Source organism: Leptopilina heterotoma, unplaced genomic scaffold (genome assembly GCF_015476425.1).
Source record: "Leptopilina heterotoma isolate Lh14 unplaced genomic scaffold, ASM1547642v1 Lhet_130, whole genome shotgun sequence".
NCBI classification, from domain to species: Eukaryota; Metazoa; Arthropoda; class Insecta; order Hymenoptera; family Figitidae; genus Leptopilina; species Leptopilina heterotoma.
The window spans coordinates 1495941-1520367 of record NW_025110849.1 but is presented as its reverse complement, the minus strand read 5'-3'; the positions used below and the strand labels follow the sequence as shown (position 1 = coordinate 1520367).

The following is a 24427-nucleotide window of genomic DNA, read 5'->3' as shown; positions in this document are numbered from 1 at the left end:
TACAAGATTATTTCATATTCCAATTAGCTGGAAATTTTATTCGAAACTAATTAGATTTGCATTCACTTTCGAAATCTATTGGAAAACAAAATAGAAATTTTCTTGTGACATGGTGGATTTAAAATTATTTCCGTTCCAATTGTTCAGCTCTGATAGTTTTTTAGTAATAATATCAATAATTCATGTATGTAACATATAATTTATTTTATTCTAAAATATAAAAAGAATATTTTTTAAAAACTGGGTAAAATAATTTAAGTTTAAATAAGATTAAAAAATAAATGATTTTAACATAATATTTATTTGACGTAAATTTTTAATTTTATCACAATGAGTCTCTCTCATATTCTAGCGTGTCTTAAGTTTTAATTTAAATTTTATTGAAGATTTCCTTCTGTGTGTTCTCGGTTGATGAGTTTATTAAAGCTTATTATCAACATATATTCTATCAGTGCATTGTGGGTATTAAAATTCATACACCCCTTATCGTTATCTTATTGGCAGGATGTTTGAACATTCTTATTTGTTTTCTTTTGTATTTTCTTTATAAACATTATATTGCTTTCTCACGGAAGTATTGTTTTACCAAACATTTTCAAACTCCATTTTTTCACTTTTTTTACGTTTTCTGATTAATTAATTGTTGAATTTCAAAAAGATTTGAATTTAAATGTTTTGAAAATCTTAATTCCTCTGGAAAAATAATGATTAAATATTTTTATATAAAAAAGAAGTTATTGCTGTTTTCGAATAATTTTACAGTTATAAAGAAATTCGTAAATAAATGTATAATAGAACATTTTTTTGAGTATCTACAGGGTTGCCACAGGTCATGGGGGTCAGGGAATTCAGGGAAAAGTCAGGGATTTTTAGTAAAAGTATTGAAAAAATAAATTGAATTTTGATGTTTTTTTGTTTGCCCCGTAAACTATGAAATTACCACGAATTTTAATACAAAACCTTCAATTTTTTATATTTCTGACAATAATTTCTTTTTAAATAACTTCATTTTTCAAAAAGTATCACAAAATTATGACTTAGAAATTATTTAATGAATAACTTTTACAATTTTCAAAAATACTATAGATTGATAGAAGAATTTTAGTTAAAAATACTAAAAAAAAAATTAAATTTTGGAAAAGTTACAAATCATTCCAGAAATTCAAATTATTTTCAAAAATTATGAAAATTCTTCGCAGAATTTCAATTATGTTCAAAAATTTAAAAAAATTCTCGTTAAAACTTCAATTATCTTTATAAATAATAAAATTCTTCATCGAAATTAAATTATTTTTAAAAATTTTAATAAAATTCTTGGCAAAATTTCACAGGAATTCAATTATTTACAAAATTTTTAATAAAAATTTTTTCGAAATAATTCAAATATTTTCATAAATAATAAATTTTTCATAGGAATTTAATTATTAAAAATAAAAAATTTCATAAAATTTTTCGAAAAATATCAATTTTTAAAAAAGATTTTTCTAAAATTCGTCGCAAGAATTGAATTATTTAAAAAAATTTAACACAATTCTTTTCAAGAATTCAATTATTATTTTTATAAATAATAAAATTGTTCGCAGAAATTCAATTATGATAAAAAAAATCTTTGTCAAAATTTCAAGTATCTTTATAAATTAATATTAAAATTCTTTTCCGAAATCCAATTATTTTAGAAAAATTTTAATAAAATTTTTGGGATAATTTTAATTAATTTCATGAATAATAAAACTCATCGCAGGATTTTAATTATTTTTGATACAATATTTTAATCGAATTTCTCGAAAAATGTAATTATTCTTAAAAATTTTATTAAAATTTGTTTTGACAAATTTTAATAAACATTCAATTATTTAATAAATTATTTATTTTTTAATTTTAATAATTGAATTCTTCTAGAATTTTCTAATAAAAATTGATTTAAAAATGAATGACCGAATAATCAGTTTATTATTTATGAAAATAATTGAATTATTGCAACGAATTTTATTACATTTTTTTTAAATAATTTAATTTTTTTGAGAAATTTTACTATTTGTAAAAATAATTAAATTTTTGCGAAGGATTTTATTAGGATTTTTGTAAATAATTAACTTTTTTTGAAAAATTTTATGGTAATTTAAATTATTATAAAACATGAAGAAGGCGATTACTGAAAGTCTTCTTCATGTTTTGTAATAATATTCTTTTAAGTTGTTGAATTTCATAAAGGTTTGAATTTGAATGTTTTGAAAAATTTGAATTCCTACAGAAGAATAATAATGATTAAATATTTATTTAAAATAGAAGTTGTTGATTTTTTTTGAATAATTTTATAATTAAAGAAATTTGTAAATAAATGTAATAGAACATTTTTTTGAGTATCTAATATTTTTTAGAGTGAATCAAAATAATCTTTAGGGTCAGGGAAAAAGTGGAAATTTTGTCTGGAAATCAGGGAAAAGTCAGGAAAAAAAGGCAACTCTGATTAAAATCGAATCATTTTTAAAAAATTTTATAGAAACTATGTATATGATAAAAAATTTGAATTATATATGCAAGTTGTAGGAACAAATAAATTTTTGTCCCCTTTTTGAGGAAAAAAATTCACCTTTTCACCTTTTTTGAGGAAAAAAGGTACTGTAATGCCTGTCTTTTCCCTGCAATTCTAAGAATATTTTAGCTGATACATTTAAATTTTCCGTTGCTTCTCTTTCGTTGGTTACGCAGGTTGGATATAATGTAACTTCCTCCAAACCACAGATATTTGTTTCACTTCTTGCAACATGTTATATATATTTACGAATATGATCACGCAAACCTACCGACAATTTTGTGGTTTACTTTCCTTTAGAATTCCCACACACACACATATATCAAAAGTATAAATTTTTATTTTAATTCGTTGTAGTGTTTTAAATTAGGCCTCAATAAAACATTACTGAATCAAAATTTGTGTTAACGATAAATAAATAAATAAATAAATAAATAAAACAAGGGGAAAAATGTGTAATTTGTAATTACATTTGACCCCTTGTTTTGTTTATTGTTGTTTATTGAAAATTTGACGAAAACCTTATTTGTTTCGAAGCGAGTTTCGAAGGCTAAAATCGGTAAAATCGGTAAAATGTAGTGTCCTGAGGAAAGGGTGACGTTAAATTTTGTTAAAATCGGGTTGACGTTTTGGTGGCTTCAGTAAAATAAAAACCGGATCTGAAAGAGGCGAAAGAACGGTTTCAGAGTAAAGCGTAAAGCGAGTAAAGTAAACCGAGCTAGCGTCATCGTCAGCAGCAAGCAGATGGGCTGTGTACACGAAAGCAAACCAAATGACTATGTAGGTGTCATTTTTCAAAATGGTGTGAGTGAATGAGTGTGTGCTCTGGAAGGACCTGCTCGCATCTTTAAAAAGTTATCGACACAAAGGACCTGTTAAGGTTCCAAGCGTGGGTCGTGAGAAAAAATATATTCTTCTTCTCATTCGCTTTCTTCTCTCTCTCTCTCTGCAAGACCTTTTTTATTCCCCTCGACCTGAAAGTGCCTGAAAGTGCCTGAAAGTTACTTCAAAATATAAAAGCGTCGAGATCAGAACAGGAATTTTCTTAAAGTCACTATTCTACTTCTTCGTCTTCGTCTTTTCATGGAAGACTGCGTCTTGCCCTTTTACTAATCTCCTTTACTTGCAGTGCTCTTTGTAACATTGCGTTTTATCCCTTTGTTATCCATTTCTTATTCATTTTTTCGAGTTTTGCAGGTTTATCAAGATGGAAACTGTTATGGTAATCTTTCCTTTTTAAGTGCATGTTCAACTTAAACGTCTGGAAAAATAGTGTCTCGAGTTTTTGCACTTTGATTATTGTTTTCTTATAAACATAAACATAATATTTATTCGCGCTTTCTCCATAAAGACGTCGTTAAATTAAAATTTTCTGAGTTCTTTTCTAAAACGTTTTTATTGCGATAATAACAAATTTGCTAGAATTTAAAATTAAGAATCGGCATAAATTAAATTGATGAATATACTTGTTAAATTCAGCAATATTTAAAAGTAAATTTTAGAATATAAAAATTGCTTCATAGTTATAGATTCTGCGGATTTGTCCTTGAAAAGTCAGTTGGATCAATAAGGAATTTTATGTTGGGAATCGATCAAACAAAAGTCAAATTTCTTTTTCCATTCTCGGCTTATAAGTTATTATTATTATAAAGAAAATGACTATTTAAAAAAAAAAAAAAAAAAAAAAACTATTCTTTTATTATTATTATTATTAAATTTTGTGACACAAATAATTTAAACACCAAAAGCAGGCTTCGCACTCATCTACTAAAACCTACTATTTACTACTTTTTTTACGTTATGCTACGATTTCGGTACTTTTTTTTACATTTCATGCACTAAAAGCTACTATTTCTGTTTTTTCTTAAGAATTTCGACTACTTTAAATTCGCTAATACTATAGAAATCAAAAAAATATTTAAAAAAATTATAATTTAAATTCTTTAAAACGATTTAATTATTTTCAAAAAATATTCCAAATTCAATTATTTTCAATATCTAGTATTTTCAAAAAATTTCGTACAAGAATTCAATTATTGTTTAAAAATAAAATTGATAGAATTCATTCAAAATTCAATTATTTTCATAAATATAATAAAATTTCCACTAGAATTCAATTAATTTAAAATACCAGTTCAAAAAAAATTTCAAAAATCAATTATTTAACAAAATTTTTCAAATTTTTATACAATTCTTCTCAGTAATAAATTCAATTACTTTCACTAATAATAACATTTTTCATGAAAATTCGATTTTTTAAAAAAATTCTAAGCAACAATTCAATTATTTTCATAAATAATAAAATTCTTGTCAAGAATTCAATTATTTTTGAAAATTTTAATAAAATTTTTTGCAACTATTGAATTATTTTTAAAAATGATAAAATGAATCTCTGGATTCAATTATTTATAATACAATTCTACAGGCATTGTTAAAAAAATGTAAGTATTCTTAAAACTTGAATTTCAATTCCATCGAAAAAATCAATTGTTTAAAAAAATGTTGTTTTTAATTTTTTGTAAGAATTCAATTATTTCCAAGAATATTAAAATTTTTCACCGAAATTCAATTATTTTCAAATATTATAATAAAATTGTTCGAAAGAAATCAATTATTTTAAATTCAATTTTAATTAAATTTTTTTGAAATAATTCAATTATTCTTTTAGATTTTAATAAAATTCTTCCCAAGAATTCAATTATTTCCATAAATAATTCTTCTTAAGACTTCAATTATTTTTTAAAAAAATCTAATAAAATCTGTCGCAAGAATTCAATTATTTTCATAAATAATAAAATGCTTTTTAGGAATTCAATTATTTTCAAAAAGAAATTAATAAAATGCTACACAGACATTCAAAATTCATTTATTCTATTAAAATTTTTGTTTTTATTTTAAAAAACTTTTTGCAATTTAATGACTTTCAATATCTACTATTTTCATAAAATTTCCAAACAGAATTCAATATTATTGAAAAAATGGTTTGTAAAAATTTTGGTAAAGAATTCAATTATGTATATTCAAAATAATTAGGAAAAAGTCAGGAAAATAAAATGGAATTTTTGTCAGTTTTGTGATTTGTCTAAAACGAGTTTTTTTTAGTTGTCAAGTTTAATTTTTGAATAGCTACTTGTTGATACTTTTTTTTAAAAATTTATTATTGAGTAGTGCGAAGTCTTGAAAAGAAACTGTATAGCTCAAAACTAGTTATATAAGCTTACATATTTCCAAAATAAACGTACCGTTTTGTAAGGACAAAATAGGTACAATAAAAGAAAACGGGAAAAAGTTTATTTTTAGAATTTCTGAATGGAGAGAAGAATGTTATTTTACCCTACAACTAGATTTACGTAGAGCATATTTTCTCTCGGTTTCTCTCTTTGAAATTACTTCCATGGCAAAAGACACCTGGGTTTACTCGTTTAGACGCTGGGCAAATATTTATATTACATATATGTTATTGTTTCGCTGCCTATTCACGGATTATATTATTATACATAGTCCCAGACAGACAGTTTGCAAATAATGAAATAGAAAATAATTTATCTTTAGCAGAATGTCAAAAGATATTTTTGCGATTTTTGGCATTTGGCCACCATCTTTTTTTATTTATTTTCATGACATTCACAACGTCTAGGAATTTCTTAAAGGTTTTTGTGCCCTTGATATAAAGGCACTGACATTATATATTATACATACATAAGAGACTGACCATTCAATTTCTTGCAACCAAACATTTTCCTGTTTTCCTGGAAAGAAGGTACTTACAGTTTTCTTTCTCTTTTCAGGGTGGCTTTGCGAAAGTTTACCTTATAACCGACATTTCAACGAGGAAACAGTATGCTTGCAAAATTATTCCCAAGAATCGAATGCAGAAGATTCACATGCAAAAGGTAATCTTTAATTTTTATATTAAATGTTTGAGTTTTAAAAATTTTCTATAATTTAAATTTTTTTTTGAAAACACTAAAAAAATTCAATTTTTGAGAAATTACAAATTATTGCAGAAATTCAATTGTTTAAAAAAAAATTCTTTTTATAAAATTCATTATGTTCAAAATTTGAAAAAAATTCTTGTAAAAATCTCAATTATCTTTATAAATAACAAAATTTTTCTCCAAAGTTCAATTATTTTCATAAATGTCAAAAAAAATTCTTGCCCTAATTTCAATTATTTTCAAAAATTTTTTTTAATTTAAATGATTTTCAATATCTACCTACTATTTTATTAAAGTTTCCCAAAAAGAATTCAATTATTTAAAAAAATTTTCAATAAAATTGTATGCAAACATTTTCACCTATGCATTTTCATGTATGCAAATTATTTTCATAAATAATAAAAATTGCACAGGAATTCAATTAAAAAAAAATTTTTTTTTAAATTTAAAAAAAATTTTAAAAAATAAATTAAAAAATAAAAATTATAATAATAATAACAATAATAATAATAATAAAAATAAAAAATAATTTAAAATTCTAGAAAATAATAATTGAATTAAAATAATGAAAATAATTTTGATGAAGTCACGCAGTAACAATATTCTTATAATATAAAATGATTTTATCTCTCGGTCATCTTTAATTATTAGAAAACATGAAGAAATCGAGTCTTCGACTCGGAGCAATCGATATCTTCATGTTTTATAACAATACTTTTATAAGTTGTTTAATTTAAAAAATGTTTGAATTTGAAATTTTTGAATTTCTTAATTCCTGTGGTAAATCCTGTTCCAAAAATAAGATTAAAAATAGGAATCGTGCAAATATTTTTCTTCTTTTTCAAAAACAAAATAATAATTTTGTTAAAAAATTGTGATTCATAAACAAAAGTCAAAGAAACTTGATTATTGTTCATGATAATTGTCAATAACAATGATAATTATTAACTTTAAAATCATTTTTCACTAAAATCGAGATAGATTACTTAAATAAACATAAAATTTGTCTGCATAGAAAAAGAATTTTTTATTAAAATGAACCAAAGTTATGTATTTTTTGTTAATTAACATTGTTTTCAACAATTTAAATAAATTGTACTATGCATTATTATATGTCTGATGGTCATGCTTGACTAATTTAAATTGATTTCAATCATTTGTAATGAAAAATAAAAAAAGTACTAAAAAATTCAATTGTTAATAACTTTTACAAACAATTTTTTTTTGGCTTAATATTTTCAGGAATTCTTCTTAACCATAATAATATTAAGAGTCAAAAAATATATATTTTGGTTTATTAAAAAGTAAATTTTTTAGTTTTAGGTAAGATCCGTTTGGGAAATTCTGACCCAATATTTTTTTATTTTTAACATATAATATTCCCGACAAACAGTCAGACAGACAAAGAGAATTTTTATTTGTGGCATGTTTGGAATCTTTACATACTACTGCTTCCATGCAAACATTTTTGATTCTATTTAATAGAAGATATAAGAGAGAATTCCCATTAAAGTAATTAATATTTTTTAAAGATATTGTTTATTTTGTAAAAAAGATTATGTTCTTTATGCTTAGATTGCGAGAGAGGTGACGATACACAAGGAACTGAATCATGTCAATGTCGTTCAGATGCATCATTACTTCGAGGACAACCTTAGTGTCTACATGCTCTTGGAAGCTTGTCCACGAAAGGTACGATACTTGACATTGTATGACCGAAAGCTGAACTCTTTGTCTTTAGCTCGCCGCATTCTTCTCTTATGCCTGAAAGTTCACATTCACTGTTACCGTAACAATTCTCATTTAACTTTCGCTCTCCTTTCCAGCCTCGATGACACACGCTCTCTGCCTTCATGTTGATTGTTATTCAAATGTACAAAAAAAAAGAAAGAGAGAGAGGTCACTCGTGGATTATTACAAAACCCAACTCAACGTATCTCTACTTCAATTTCATATGCAATCTTCAAGTACGTTTTGTTTTTTAAAATTTCGCTTCGAAAACATAAAAGAAAGCATCCTTGCCTTTGAACTTGACTCTTCCTTTCTTCGGTTTCGAATCAATGGCTATTTATAGATAAAAAAAAATTATTCTCAATTTTTATTTCCATTTTTTTTTAATTGGAATTTATTGCTTCATTTTGGCATTCTGGGCTCGAATCATGTCCGTAAATGCCGTAAAGGTCCGTAAATTTGCTTCAAGTCTGTAAAAGTCGGTTTTTTTTTAAAAAAGGTCCGTAAAGTTCGTAATTTGATAGAAAAAAAAATAAAAATTTTTATGTTATTATTTATTTATTATTTAATTAAACATAAAAACAAAAAAAAGTTCGTAAATTGTACGATATAATTTAAAGAACTTTACAGAAGTTACAAATGATTGCAGAAATTCAATTATTTTCAAAACTAATCAAATTCTTCGCAGAAATTCAATTACGTTCAAAAATTTTAAAAAATTCTTTGCAAAATTTCAATTATCTTTAGAAATATTAAAATTCTTCTCCGAAATTGAATTATTTTCAAAAATAAATTTCATTTTAATAAAATTCTTGGCAAAATTTCAATTATTTTCAAAAATTTCCCTCAATTAAATGATTTTTAATATTTATTATTTTAATAAAATTTTCCAATAGAATTCAATCATTTAAAAAAAAATTGATAAACTTCTACGCGAACATTTAATTATTTTCATAAAATAATAAAAATTTCACATGAATTCAATTATTTACAAATTTTTAGAAATACTTGATTACTATTCAATTATTTTCATAAATAATAACATTTTTTGCAGGGATACAATTATTTTCATAAATATAATTATATTAAAACTTATTATCACAGACTTTCAATTATTTTTAATACAATTTTAACGGAATTCCTCGAAAAATGTAATTATTTAAAAAAATTTTTTTTTTAATTTATCAAAAAAATTCATTTACTTTAAAAACCTTTGCTTCAATTTTATTTATTAAAATTTAAGTATTATTTTTAATATATTTTTAATTAAATTTCTTCAAAGAATTAAATTATTTAAAAATTTTTTAATAAAATTCGTCGTAGAAATTTAATTAATTTCAAAAATTTGTCAAAATTGAATTATTTCCAAGGTCTACTTACTATCTGAATAAAATTTCACAAAATAATTCAATTATTTGAAAAGAAATTTTAATAAAATTTGTCTCAAAAGAATTTAATTATTTTCAAAAGTAATATAATTCTTCGCAGAAATACAATTATGTTGAAAAATTTACAAAAATTCACGTGAAAATTTTAATTATCTTTATAAATAACTAGCTGCGATACCCGTCTTCGACGGGTTATTAGTTATTGTTATTCCTACTTATATATTAATAGCTGCGATACCCGTCTTCGACGTGTTTCTTAGTATTTTTATAGTTTTCCATATTGAGTATTGATTGGTATTTAACCAACTACATTGAAACTAATTTTCTTGATGATTATTAATATTAATTAATGAAGAAGAAAACGAAATTTTAAGGAAAGAAAAAAGATAATGTTTACAATTTTTAAAATCGCCCAAATGTGAAAACTATCATGGCTTAATAACGGCCCAGTACTGGCAAAGTTGTCACCTAGTCTTGGTCGATATTATTGGGACTACTCTTGTGGTGTTAATTACGGTTTGACGTCGGCAGACGTTAATGGCCCAATATTCACTGCCATTACTTTCCCAGTATTGGCAAAATACAAAAACTAATATAAATTATTCCATTTTTTATTAATTAACTACGTCCCAATATTGGCAATTATATTTTGCCATCATTGCAGATACAAAATTTTTACTATTAATGTGCCATTACTGAGCCGATCAACGTCCCAATATTCTGAAACTGAAAATACCAACGTTTATTCGACGAAAATTTTTACTTTAGCTAATTGCTTATTTTAATATTAACACCCTTTTAAAAAAATTACAAAAGGATCACGGATTTCCCGAAATTCCTGGAAATTCAACTAAATTATTGTTTCCTCGCCTCGCAAGCATTTTTTTCTCTTAATAATCAGAATCCATTTAAAAAAATTGCAAGAGGATTCGAGGCGAGGAAAGTTGTGATTTTTATTTTTTTGTCACGGATTTTCCAAAAATCCGAGAATTCAGTTTTATCCAATACTTTCAATTACAACTTGCCATCATAAATAGAAAAGTTTAGCCTAATAGTCTGATAATAATGTGCCACTATTGGTCCGTGCTAAATCCCGTTACCAGCAATGAGACGTTTTGAATGCCAGTATAGGCCCAGTAGTTTTTGCCAGTTTTCTGCAGACATTCACTGAAAAAATTACATTTTAATTTTAAGAAAATCTTAATATTAAAATCTTAATATTCTTATATTCCCCACTTAGATTATGTGGGAAATATTCTTACAATAAGAAGAAAATTAGTATTGTAAGAATATTTCCTACTTAATTTAAGTGGGGAATATTCTTGGCGCATATTTAAGAAGTTTTTCTTAAAATTAGAATGTAATTTTTTCAGTGCTGACGGGCCCGTTTTGCAGTCTTAGAATTTCGCATTTGGAGCTTATAAAAAACCATTTATTATCTTTTTTCCGAGAAGCACCACGTGGAGGTGACCACTATTGGTTGTTTTTGGCAAGTTTTTAAATCCCGTGCAGAAATAGCCCTAACAGGGCTCTGACCCCGCATGAAACCGGGAACCCGACCGGGCCCCGGCCTGGTAGCTCGTCCAATCGGGCTTTTCGTCATGGCGCTGGGCGGGTTCCCTGTTTCACCCCGGTCTGGACCCGGCCAGGCCCCTGTCAAAATTTCTACTCGGGATTATTCTCCAGGAGCTTTGTAAAACTAAAAAAAAATTCTTGTTAATTAAATTCGATAAGAAATATGAAACATTTCTATTTCAGTATTACTAAATTATCTTGGATCATAATTTGTAAAAACAAAAAACATCTTATTTAGAAGTAATAAGTAGGTAAAATCAAAAAAATTAGATATTAATATTTTCAATTTTTATGGGTAAAAATATTTAAACTTTTAAATTTTATATTTAAAATTCCTATTTTTTTCTATTTTTATGATAAAATTGAAATTAAAATTACCAAGAAAACAAATTAATTAATTAATTAGAAAATATCAATACCAACTTAATGCAAGAATTAATTAATATTTAACCCTTTGAGTAGCAGTGATACATTTAATTTATATGAACATTTTTTTGTTAACTTCTGTATAACTTTCTTGATTTTAAAAACTGAATATTGAAACAATTTTTTTGGTCCAATGAGGCAAATTTCTTGCTTTAAATACTGGTCTTTAAATAAAAAAAGTTTAATAACTTTCCATAAAAAGCTTGTTTAAAAATCAAAAATCATCATTTTTGTAGAAAAAATTTGATCAGAAAAATCGAAAAAAATTTCAAAATACGTCTTTTTTTGAAATTTTAGTATAGAAATGGGTTGTATTTATCTAAAAAGTTAGCTAAGGATAGTTTTTCATCCATTTTATAAAAAATAAAAATTTTTCATTTTTTTGATTTTTCGAATTTTTTGAAAAAATGTCGTAACTTTCGTTTAAGTTAATATTTTTTAATCGGATAAGGCTATGATTTTAAGTTACGTTAATACCTAATAGACTGCCAAGTTTCACTTCAATCGGTTGAACCGTTTTCAAGTGATGCGCGAACAAAGTTTTGCATACAGACAGACAGACAGACAGAAGGACAGACAGACAGACAGACAGATAGACAGACAGACATTTTTTTTTTTACATTTTTCGAATTCTCATGTCTCAAGAAGAAAAAATATATAAGAATTTTCAAGATTGGAGCAATGTACAGACAGAAGTCTGGTTTTATTAATATAGATAAAATTTTTCTCCGAAATTCAATTATTTTCAAAAATTTTTAATAAAATTCTTGACACAAAAAAAATTTAATTTGGGAGAAGTTACAAATTATTGCAGAAATTCAATTATTTTCATAAATAATAAAGCACATCGGAGAATTTTAATTATTTTTAGTACAATTTTAATCGAATTTCTCGAAAAATGTAATTATTCTTAAAAATTTTATTAAAAATCGTCCAAAGAATTTAATTATTTAAAAATTTCTTGATAAAATTCTTTATGAGAATTAAATTTTAAGAAACATTTAATTATTTTATAAATTATCTATTCTATTTGTATTTAAATAATTGAATTCGAGTAGAATTTTCTAATAAAAATTGATTTAAAAATGAATTTCAGTAAAAATTTAGATAATAATTGAATATCAAAACCAATATAACCTGAATTTAAAGAAATAATTGAATTTTGAAATTAATTTTTTTGAAAAAGTTTAATTAAATTCTTTTATATTATTCGAAGTTTTCATTTTCTAATATATGAAGAATTTACGAATATTTGTTTTTTTTGTTTCCTAACTTTGTTAATAATTTTTCTTTTTAAATATTTCAAATTTTTAAATTAATATGTATATTAAAAGTCATTGAATTCTTGCAAAGAATTTTATCAAAAAATTTGAGAATAATTGAATTTCTACAATCATTTGTAATTTCTGTAAAATTCTCCATATTACCTATACCGTACAATTTACGAACTTTTCGTCTTTTTCAGTTTTTTTCTATCAAATTACGGACTTTACTGACCTTTTTTTTCAAAAAACCGATTTTTACGGACTTGAATTTTTTGAAAATCCTAATTAAATTTTTTTGAAGAATTTCTTTCAATTTTGTTTAAAATGTTTTAATAATTTATATTTGGAAATTTTAACTGTAATTGGATTTTATAAACATTTTCTTTCAAGTTTTTAAAATAATCCTGTTTCTTGGTAATTGAAATTAAACAATTAAATTATTGAATTTTATTCAAATTTTTAGAAAATAAATGAATTCTTTTGAAAAATTTTATAACAAATTGTTAGCGCCTTATTGTACGTAATTCACGATAAATCACCGTATGAATGAACGTAAGTTTCGTTTGGTCCGCATAAACCGAAAAGGCGGACAGTTAGCATCATGGCGAGGTCGAGGCGTGATGTCTGAATGAGCGATGAGAGAGCGAAGTACGAACACGCGAATATTGTGCGAAAAGTAACATTGAGCGAACGAATTAAACATTATGTCATCTTCTTAACCATTAAAGTTTTATTTTAATCTTTCTTTTATTTAAATCAAGTGACTTTTATTATTTTGAACCCGGTTTAAAACCTAATAATTACTACAGTTTTGCTAATAAATTAAAGTTTCCAACAAAATTAAGAAAAAATTGAATTCTTTCGTGAAATTTTGTTGAAAATAATTAAATTTTTACAAAGATTTTACTATTTAAAAACATAATTGAATTGTTTCGAAGGATTTATTAAAATTATTCAAAAATTTATATTTGAAAATAAAAAATTTGCTAGTATTCTTATAATATAAATTAATGATTTTATTACTGGGCCATCTGTAATTATTATAAAACATGAAAAATAATTTATAGTCTTAAGTAAAATGTTCTCTTATTTGACTTGGACTGCTTATATTTTTGTCAGTATTGGTCCGTAAAGTCCGTATTTTTAAATACTTTCACTGGTTCGAGCCCTGTATATACATTGAATAAATAAATCAAAATTAATAATTGCAGAGAAAATAAAAAATTTTGCAGAAATTAATTGCTAAAGAAAAGAAGTAAAATCTGAGCAAAAAATTGAACAATATTTAATTATTGTTCAATAATATTAGTAAAAATAATAAGATTAATAATTTGGTTTGGGGTTTACCTTGAATTTACCTGCATAGAGGCATACTGACAACAGTATCTATTGAAGTGGAAGGAATTTAATGACGTTTTACCATGACAACCTTGACCTACGGTTTTTATAATTACTCCATGGTTCGCGTGATAATTTCTTAAAATAAAGCGGCGGTAATGGAAGAGAGTCGATCGAGCGTGCTGCATCGGCATCGCCGCTAGTTTGATGTGAAAATACAAGTGCTTCTGCAACAGCTGCAGGTGATGCAGAGTACTTTTTACGATGGCCAATGCAGCCTGCACATGCTAGTCGAAGCGAAAGGTGCATATTAGATTGCACATGACTTCAACTTCCTTGAAAAACCGTTTCGAATTTTATTTATATTTATATTAGGAACAGTTTCTTTTTCTCTAATTTATCAAATATACAAATATACAAATACAATTTTTCATTGAATACTTGTTTAAAAACTGAATATTATATCTTATTCTCAGAACTTTCATTCTTCGTTGAATAATTTATTTCACAATTTTATTTTTTTATTTTTTATTATTTACTGTTTTCAATCAAATTACAAGACTATTTCATATTAAAAATGCTACTAGCGTTGACCTACATTTTCATCCTATTTTCTTTGAATTTCATATATCTGTTTTTCTTTCTCCTATAAATCATTTTCGCTTTTCATTATAATTTTTGTTTTTACATTTGAATACTAGAAGCGATGAATATGTTCAGTCGTAAATTATTATTAGCGGAAATTTCTCTTATTATTTGTCGCATATCGTCGGGTATTTTTTCGCCACTTATAAAAGAGAGAAAGCTTAAATGTGAACTAAACGAACAATTTTACGATTTTACATCATACAATCCACAAAAATGGTTTTCGCCTGAATGGAAATAAAATTAATACATAAAAGGAAGTAGAACACAGAAATCTTAAAGTGCCATGAAATATCAAAACCAGTTTAGGATTCAGATAATTTATATTGTATAAACGCTTTTTCACATCAATGAGAATAATGAGATTTCTTAATAATTTATAGAGGTTTAAAAATTAATGAAATAATTATTTATTAATTTAATTTTTTCAGCTGTATTAACAATTAGATAAAAGGAAAATTTATAAACTATTAATTTACAGTAATACTATTTTTGTTTTATAAAGTGAGACAGTGTTTGGTGTGTTATTTTGAAAAGTCTTTGTCGATTATTTTCTATATGCATAATATGCGTATGGGGAATAATGGTGCATTTTGTAAAAGAGAAATCGTAGTTGAGTAATAGGTTGAGAATGATTCAGAAGTAAAAACTAAAAAGTGAGTTAAAGTATTTAGAGTATGGTGATTCATCTCCACATGGTATGTTTCAGAGTCTGATGCACGTGTTGGGTTATCGTGGCAAAGTAACGGAACCGGAAGCCAGATACTACATGAAGCAAATGGTAACAGGAGTTGCTTATATTCATTCGCAAAAAGTCGTTCACAGGGATTTGAAACCTGGCAATATGTTTCTCTCGGAGCGAATGATTGTCAAAATCGGAGACTTCGGATTGGCCACTCGCCCTGATGGTCAACGCAGAAAAGTGTAATTATTCATTTCCCACAAATTAATTTCATATATGAAACAGGGAATTCAAGGAAAAGTCAGGGAAAGTAAATTTGATCAGGAAAATCAGGGATTTTTTATTAAGAGTCTTGGAAAATAGTAAATTTTTAGAATTTAAAAAGAAATTCTGAATTTTATTTATTTTTTTTTTTGCATCATAAACAATGAAATTACTGCGAATTCCAATACAAAACCTTCAATTTTTTCTATTTCTGACAATAATTTCTTTTTAAATAACATAATTTTTCATGAACTATCATAAAATTATGACACATCAATAATTTAATGAATAATTTTACTTAAATATATCTAAATTAATTGAATTTTACAAGAATTGCGTTTACAATTTTCATAAATAGATGAACTTCAAAAGGTTTGAATTTTAAATTTTACAAAATTTCAATTTTGAATGAATTTAATTAGAAATTTTAATGAACCTAGATTTTTAAAAAATTTTAATAATTCAAATTCTTCTGAAATAAGTTACATTTTTTAATATATATATATATATATTTAATTAATTATTAAAAATAATAGATTTATAGAAAAATTTTAGTAAAAAACACTTTTTATAAATTGAATTTTGGAGAAGTTACAAATGATTTCAGAAATTCAATTATTTTCGAAAGTAATAAAATTCTTCTCAGAAATACAATTTAAAATTTTTTTAAAATTCTCGTCAAACTTTCAATTATCTTTAAAAATAAAAAAATTCTCCAAAATTCAATTATTTTCAAAAATTTTTCTCAATTCAATAATTTTCAATATCTACTATTTTAATAAAATTTTCTCAAGGAATTCAATTTTTTAAAACAAATTTTAATAAAATTCTACGCAAACATTTAATTATTTTCATAAAAATAATAAAAAGTTCCCACGATTTCAATTATTATTTACAAGTTTTTTTTATAAATTTTTTCGCAATAATTCAATTATTTGTATGAATAATAAAACTGTTCTCAGAAATTCAATTGTTTTCAAGAATTTTAATAAACTTCTTTGCAAAATTCCATTTTTTTCATAAATAACAATAATATATAAATCACGAGAATGAAATTATTATCAAAAGAGTAATAAAATTCAATTAAAAAATTTAATTATTTTCAAAACTTAAAAAAAAATTCTCGTTATGATTTCAATTATCTTTATAAACAGCAAAATTCTTCGCTGAAATTCAATTATTTAAATATTTAAATAAAATTCTACGCAAACATTTAATTATTTTCATAAATAATAAAAATTTCCCACGATTTTAATTATTTACAAATTTTTTATAAATTTCTTCGCAATAATTCAATTATTTTCATAAATAATAAAATTTCTACACACTGAGAGAAGTTAAGCGCAGATGCTGAATAGAGCACAGTACAGATGTTGAACCTAACCTTCGAGCAACATCGGTTCCAGTTTGGAATAGATTCTGCGTTTTTAATTTATTTTTACAGAGATTCAATTATTCTTATATAAATATTAAAGAACTTTTTCAAAAATAATTAAAAATAATAAATTTATGGAAGATGTTTAGTTAAAAACAGGAAAGAAAATTCAATTTTGTAAATGTTACAAATTATTGCAAAAATTCAATTATTTTCAAGAGTATTTATTTATTTCTTTATTTAAAGTTTGGCTGGACAAAAACGTCCTTAACAAAAGAGATCTTATATTCTAAAGAAAATTACAAAAGAAATAAATCATAAGACTGGCCGAAGTAAATGAAATTTAATCAAATGATAAAATCGTGTTTTTAAGATCACTGATAAATCTGTTCTCATTTGAATTGAAAAAATCAATGAAATCGGAATATTTGTTTGCCTCCACACTAATTCTTGAAAAAACCGAATTAGCAGCATAATTACAGCGGTGATGTTGTTCATAGAAGGGTAAATAATTACGCAATCTCCTAGTAGGCACATAAAAGTTAATTTTTAATAAGAGAGCAGGGCACTTGTACTACTGATTGATCACTTTGTATAAAAATATCATATCATTATATAAAAATCTAGATGTTAGAGTAGGTATTATTATATTCTTCGCAAAAATTAAATATTGTTCAAAAATAATAAAATTCTTCTTACGGATTCAATTATTTTCACAAATAATAAAACTCATTGCTGAATTTTAATTATTTTTAATACAATTTTAATCAAATTTCTCGAAAAATGTAATTATTCTTTAAAATTTTATTAAAATTCGTTGAAAGAATTCAATTATTTGAAAATTTGTTGATAACGATTCTTTATGGGAATTGAATTTTAAGAAACATTCAACTATTCAATAAATTACTTATTTTTGTATTTAAATAATTGAATTGTCGTAGAATTTTTTAATTATAATTGATTCAAATATGAATTTCAGTTAAAATTGTAGATAATTGAATTTCGATCTTTGAATGTTTGAATTTTTCATACTTTTAACAGAAAGTTGTGTAGATTTAATTTTTTTGAAAAAGTTTAATTATTACAAAAGTTATAATGCAATTATCTTGATAAATAACAAAATTCTTCACAGAAATTCAATAATTTTTAGGAATTTTAATAAAATTCTTTACAAAATTAAATTATTTTCATAAGTTACAATATTCATCCCAAGAATTCAATTCTTTTCAAAAGTAATGAAATTCTTCGAAAAAATTCAATTATTTTCTAAAAAATTTTCACGAATATCTCGTCAAGAATTCAATTATCTTTACAAATAGCAAAATTTTTCGACGAAAATTCAATTATTTTTGAAAATTTATCAAAATCTTTGCAAAAGTTCAGTTACTGTCAAAAGTTTTTTGCAATTCAATAATTTTCAATATTTACTATTTTAATAAAATTTATCAACAGATTTAATTATAGAAAAAACTTTTTGATACAATTCAACGAAAAGATTCAATTATTTTCATAAATAATAAAATTTCATTTACGAATTCAATTATTTTCAACGCAGAATTTCAAATATTTTTAATACAATTTTAAATAAATTCCTTGAAAAATACAATTATTCAATAAAACAATAAAATTCGTTGCAATAATTCAAATATTTTCATAAATAACATTTTATTCGTCGCAGAAAATCAACTATTTTCAAAAAATTTTAAGGAATTTTCCAAAAGAATTCAATTAGCTTGATAAACAACAAAATCGCATAAATTCTTCCCATAAAATCAATTATTCTAAGGAATTTTGATAAAATTCTTTTGCAAAATTTAATTATTTTGATAAATATCAAAATTCATCACAAGAATTCAATTCTTTTGAAAAGTAATTAAACACTTTGCAGAAATTAAATTATTTAAATTTTTTTTTTTAAATTCTCGTCAGGAATTAAATTATTTTTATAAATATGTAGGGAAATTCTTCTCAAGAATTAAATTATTGTCAAAAAATTTTTTTAAATTCTTTTCAAGAAGTCAATTATTTTCAAAAATTTTAATAAAATTCTTCTCATGAATTCAATTGTTTTCAAAAATTATTATTTAAATTCTTCTCAGGAATTCAATTATTTTTAAAAAATTTAATAAAATTCTTCAAGAAGTTTTCAATTATTTTCAAAAATTGTTATAACATTTTTTAATATAATAAATTTCATTAAAATTTTAATTAAATTCTTTAAAAGTAATTAACTATTTTCAAAAGTTGTTAATACAATTCTGCGTAAAAATTAAATTTTAAGAAACATTCAATATTATTTATTTTTGTATTTAAATAATTGATTTTTCGTAGAATTAATTTATTATTTTTCGTACTTTTAACTAACAATTCTGTAGAATTAATTTTTTTGAAAAAGTTTAATTAAATAATAATAATTGATGTTATTGATTTAAAGTAGAATTTTAGTTAAAAATTCTAAAATGATAGAAATAATTTTGAAGAAATTACAGTAACAATATTCTTATAATAATAAAATAATGATTTTGTCAGTCGGTCATCTTTAATTATTATAAAACATAAAGAAATGGATCACTCTCGGAGTAATCCATTTCTTTATGTTTGAAAAGGTTTGAATTTGAAATTTTTGAACACCTTAATTTCAATAAACAAAATGATTAAATATTTATTTTAGATAAAACTATTGATGTTTTCGAATAATTTTACTTTTGAAGAAATTTGTAAATAAAAATAGAACATTTTTTGAATATCTAATAGTTTTTAGAGTGAATCAGAATATTCTTTAGGGTCAGGGAAAAATAAAAGTCAAAGTTGTGTTTGGAAATCAGGGAAAAATGAAGTTAAATTTTTGTGGCAACCATGCGTATAAATGAATTATATTTTTATCTTTATTTAACCAATTTTTATGGTCCCCTAAAAGTCCCCGATTTTTTAATTTTCAGTCCCCTATTTCCCCTAAAATACTTTTTAGGGGCACTGTGAAGCCTGAACCTATAAATCTGGAAAAGTCAGGGAATTTGAAATGAGCAAAAGCGTGGCAACCTTGTATGAAATTACATACTTAAGGTCATGTTTTTTGAATTCTAGAACGATCTGCGGGACGCCCAACTATATTGCTCCGGAAGTTCTCTACAAACAGGCTTACAGTTACGAGGCGGACGTTTGGGCTCTGGGTTGTATTCTGTACGCACTGCTCGTCGGCCAACCTCCGTTCGACACAGCGACACTGAAAGAGACGTACACGAGAATCTGCAACAACCGATATCGGGAAGTGGACGACACGATGGCCAGTCGCAATGGACAGGATCTGATTCGCTGGCTCTTGCACCCGAATCCCGAACTGAGGCCGTCCCTCGAGCGGGTCAAGGAGCACCCCTATCTCACCAAGGAGTACGTGCCGTCATTCTTGCCCGACACGTGCTGCTACCGGACGCCTCAACTCTCGATTATCGAGCCACTCACTTCGGCAGTCTCGCCCTCGTCGTCCGTCATTTCGACGAACAACAATATTCACGCGGAGGAAATAACGCAACACTCGCAGCTGAGGGCCCAGTCGCCGTCGCGAGTCGACGGCCGCAAGCATTCGGGCAAAGGACAGAAGGTCTCGAACTGGCTGGCGAGGAAGCTGTCGAAGCTGCCCAAGCTGCCGTGGTTCCGACAGCGCCTCAGCAGCGTTCTCTGTCCCGAGGCGAGGAAGAAGCAAACCCTGATGGAATCCGGCGGCGGTGGCGGCGGGCAGACGCCTGTTGTGCCGCAGAGTGTGCAGATGAGCAGGGCACTCGAAGATGGCCTCGCCGAGATAAAGTGTCGACAGGCGGCTAGGAATCCCCCCAAAGTGGATGACGTGACGCCCTTGTTTGTCATCAAGTGGATTGATTACTCCAACAAGTACGGCTTGGGTTTTCAGCTATCTGATAAATCCGTCGGGGTGCTCTTCAATGACAGCACGAAGATGAGCTACACTCCCGATAGAAGGTACCGCTACTCTCCATTACCCTCTTAATTCAGTCAATTAAAATGTCAGGGAATTTTATAAACCTTAACCTTGAAAAAACCTGGAAAAGTCAGGCAATTTTTATCGAAATCCTGGAAAATCGTTGTCTTAAGTTATTGTGCTTATTCTTGAAATCTAATTTTACTTCAATATTTCAAAATTAATTTCATTTTAGAAAGAGTTGTGTTTACAATTTTCATAATAGATCAACTTCAAAAGATTTTAATTTGAAATTTTGTAAAATTTCAATTTTAAATTAATTTAATTAGAAATTTTAAAAAACTTATATTTAAAAAAAATTTTAACAACTAAAATTCTTCTGAAATTAGTTATATTTTTAAATATTTATTGAATTAATTATTAAAAATAATGGATTTATAGAAGAATTTTAGTTAAAAACACTAAAACAAATTGAATTTTGAAGCAATTAAAAATAATTGCAGAAATTCAAATATTTTCTAAAGTAGTCAAATTCATCTCAGAAATTCAATTATTTTCAAAAGTTTTAATAAAATTCTTCTCTTGGCAAAATTTTAATTATTTTCAAAAACTTTTCTCAATTCAATGCTTTTTAATACCTATCTATTACTTTAATAAAAATCCCTAAAAGAATTCAATTAGTTAAAAAAAATTTTAATAAAATTCTACGCAAACATTTCATTGTTTTCATAAATAATAAAAATTTCATAAGTATTCAATTATTATCATAAATAATAATATTTTTTACAGGAATTCAATTATTTTCATAAATACATAATAAAACTCATCGCAGACTTTCAATTATTTTTAATACAAATTTAATAAAATTCCTCGAAAAATGTAATTATTTTAAAAATTTTTATTAAAATTTATCACAGAAATTCAATTATTTTAAAAACCTTTGATACAATTTATTTATTAGAATTTAAGATTATTTATTAGAATAAAGAAATTCTAATTCGGGGCGGTAGCAATACTACACATTTGAACTCTACATTGATGAACTGTACACGTTCGATTGTATACTGTTGAATTGTATACAAATATGCATTATAAATATTTATCATTAAACTGCATACATTTCAACTCTACACAAATAATTTTAAATAATTTTATTTTTTTAATATGCTTGTTTGAATACAGTTAGATTCTACACTATTAAATTTGGTAAAATTGTATCAAAAATTGTACACAGTTTGATTCTATACAGTAGAATTATATACTGCAAAATATTATTTATTTGTTGAACTGCATACAGGTAAATTGTATACAAGATAAAATACAATTAATTGTAAACAGTTGTATTGTACATAGAACTTCTTTGCATTATATTATTCTTAAACTGTATACATTTCAACTCTACACAAATAATTTTTAATAATTTTATTTTTTAATATGTTTGTTTGAATACAGTTAAATTCTACACTGCTCAATTTGATAAAATAATAACAAAAATTCTACACAGTTAGATTCTATACCATAGTTCTATACAGTAGAATAATATATAAAATTGTACTGTTTAGAGTCTAACGGTGTAAAATTTTTTGTTATTATTTTATCAAATTAAAGAGTGTAGAATCTAACTGTATGCAAACAAACATATTAAAAAATAAAATTATTAAAAATTATTTGTGTAGAGTTGAAATGTATACAGTTTAATAATAATATTATACAAAAAATTTCTGTGTACACTACAACTGTATACAATTGATCGTATTTACTCTTGTATAAAATTTACCTGTATTTTAAGAAACATTTAATTATTTAATAAACTATTTACTCTTGTAGTTAAATATTTGAATTCTCGTATTCTAATAAATATTGATTTAAAAATGAATTTCAGATAAAAAATTCTAGATTATAATTTAATATTGAAAGCATTATAGCGTGGATTTTTAGAAATAATTGAATTTTCATAAAGGTTTCAAATTAAAACCTTTGAAATTTGAACTTTTTATACTTTTAATTAAGAATTCTGTAGAATTAATTTTTCTCGAAAAGTTTAGTGGAATTTTTTTTTAATTGTTTGAAGTTTTTAATTTCTAATATATTTAATTGAAGAATGTCAGAATGATCAAAATTTCGTAAAATTAAATTGTGAACTGATTTGAAAATTCTCAATGAACTTTTTCAAAAATTAAAAAAATATTGAAGTAGAATTTTAGTTGAAAATTCTAGAAATGAATAATAATCGAAATGATAAAAATAATTTTTGAAGAGGTTACAGTAACAAAGTAGCAAGTTTTAATTATTATAAAACACGAAAAAAACGATCATTGTTCATGTAAAATATTGTAAAAATCTTTGTTTAATAATTGAATTCTTAAGGGAAATTTTATTAAAATTTTTGAAAATATCTGAATTCTTGTGACGAATTTATGAAAATAATTGAATTTTGCAATGAATTTTATTAAAATTTCTAAAATAAATAATTGAATTTTGTCAAAGAACTTTGCAATTAATTTATAAAGATAATTGAAATGTTGACGACAATTTTTTTTTATTCTTTGAAAATAATTGAATTTTTGTCGAAGAATTTTTTTTATTTTGAAAATAATTGAATTCTTGTGATGAGTATTGTTATTTATTAAAATAATTGAATTTTATTTGCAAGAATATTTTTATTATAAAACATGAAGAAATCGATCAATCCGAGTGATCCATTTCTTCATGTTTTATAATAATATTCTTTTAAGGTATTGAATTTAAAAATTTTTTTCTTATGAAAATAAAAATAATGATTGAAAAAGAAGTTAAGTTATTGATATTTTCGACTAATTTTACAACTAAAGAAATTCTTAAATAAATGAGATAGAACATTATTTTTTGAGTATTTAATAATTTTTAGAGTGAATCAGAATATTCTTTAGAGTCAGGGAAAAAGTTATTTAATTTGGTAAAACATAAATGTGGGACGCATGATTATTCCCCAAATGTCATTTTTCCGAAGTGTCATTTTACCGAACTGCACTTTTGCAAATAGTCATTTTTGCGAAAAGCCAACTTTGCGAAATGTCACTTTTGCGAATTGTCATTTTTGCGAAAAGCTATTTTTGCGAATTTTCATTTTTGCGAATGGCCATTTTTACGAATTGTCAATTTTTCGAAAAGTCATTTTTGCGAATCGACATTTTTACGAATTGTCATTTTTGCGAAAATTCCTATAGTAAACTTGTATGCACATATAGATTCACTATAGGAATTTTCGCAAAAATGACAATTCGCAAAAATGACTTTTCGGAAATTTGACAATTCGTAAAAATGGCGATTCGCAAAAATGACTTTTCGGAAAATTGA

At 24.7% G+C, this 24427-nt stretch overlaps 1 protein-coding gene across 1 annotated transcript in view; it reads left to right on the top strand.

Annotated features, from left to right (window-relative positions):
* Positions 1–24427, top strand: part of LOC122512986 (serine/threonine-protein kinase polo-like) — a 43955-nt gene that overhangs the window by 16597 nt on the left and 2931 nt on the right. Inside the window, exons 4-7 of the mRNA XM_043629195.1 lie at positions 6322–6426; positions 8047–8163; positions 15549–15763; positions 20245–21132. Coding sequence (XP_043485130.1) covers positions 6322–6426; positions 8047–8163; positions 15549–15763; positions 20245–21132 — 1325 coding nt within the window. The remainder of the gene's footprint in view (positions 1–6321; positions 6427–8046; positions 8164–15548; positions 15764–20244; positions 21133–24427) is intronic.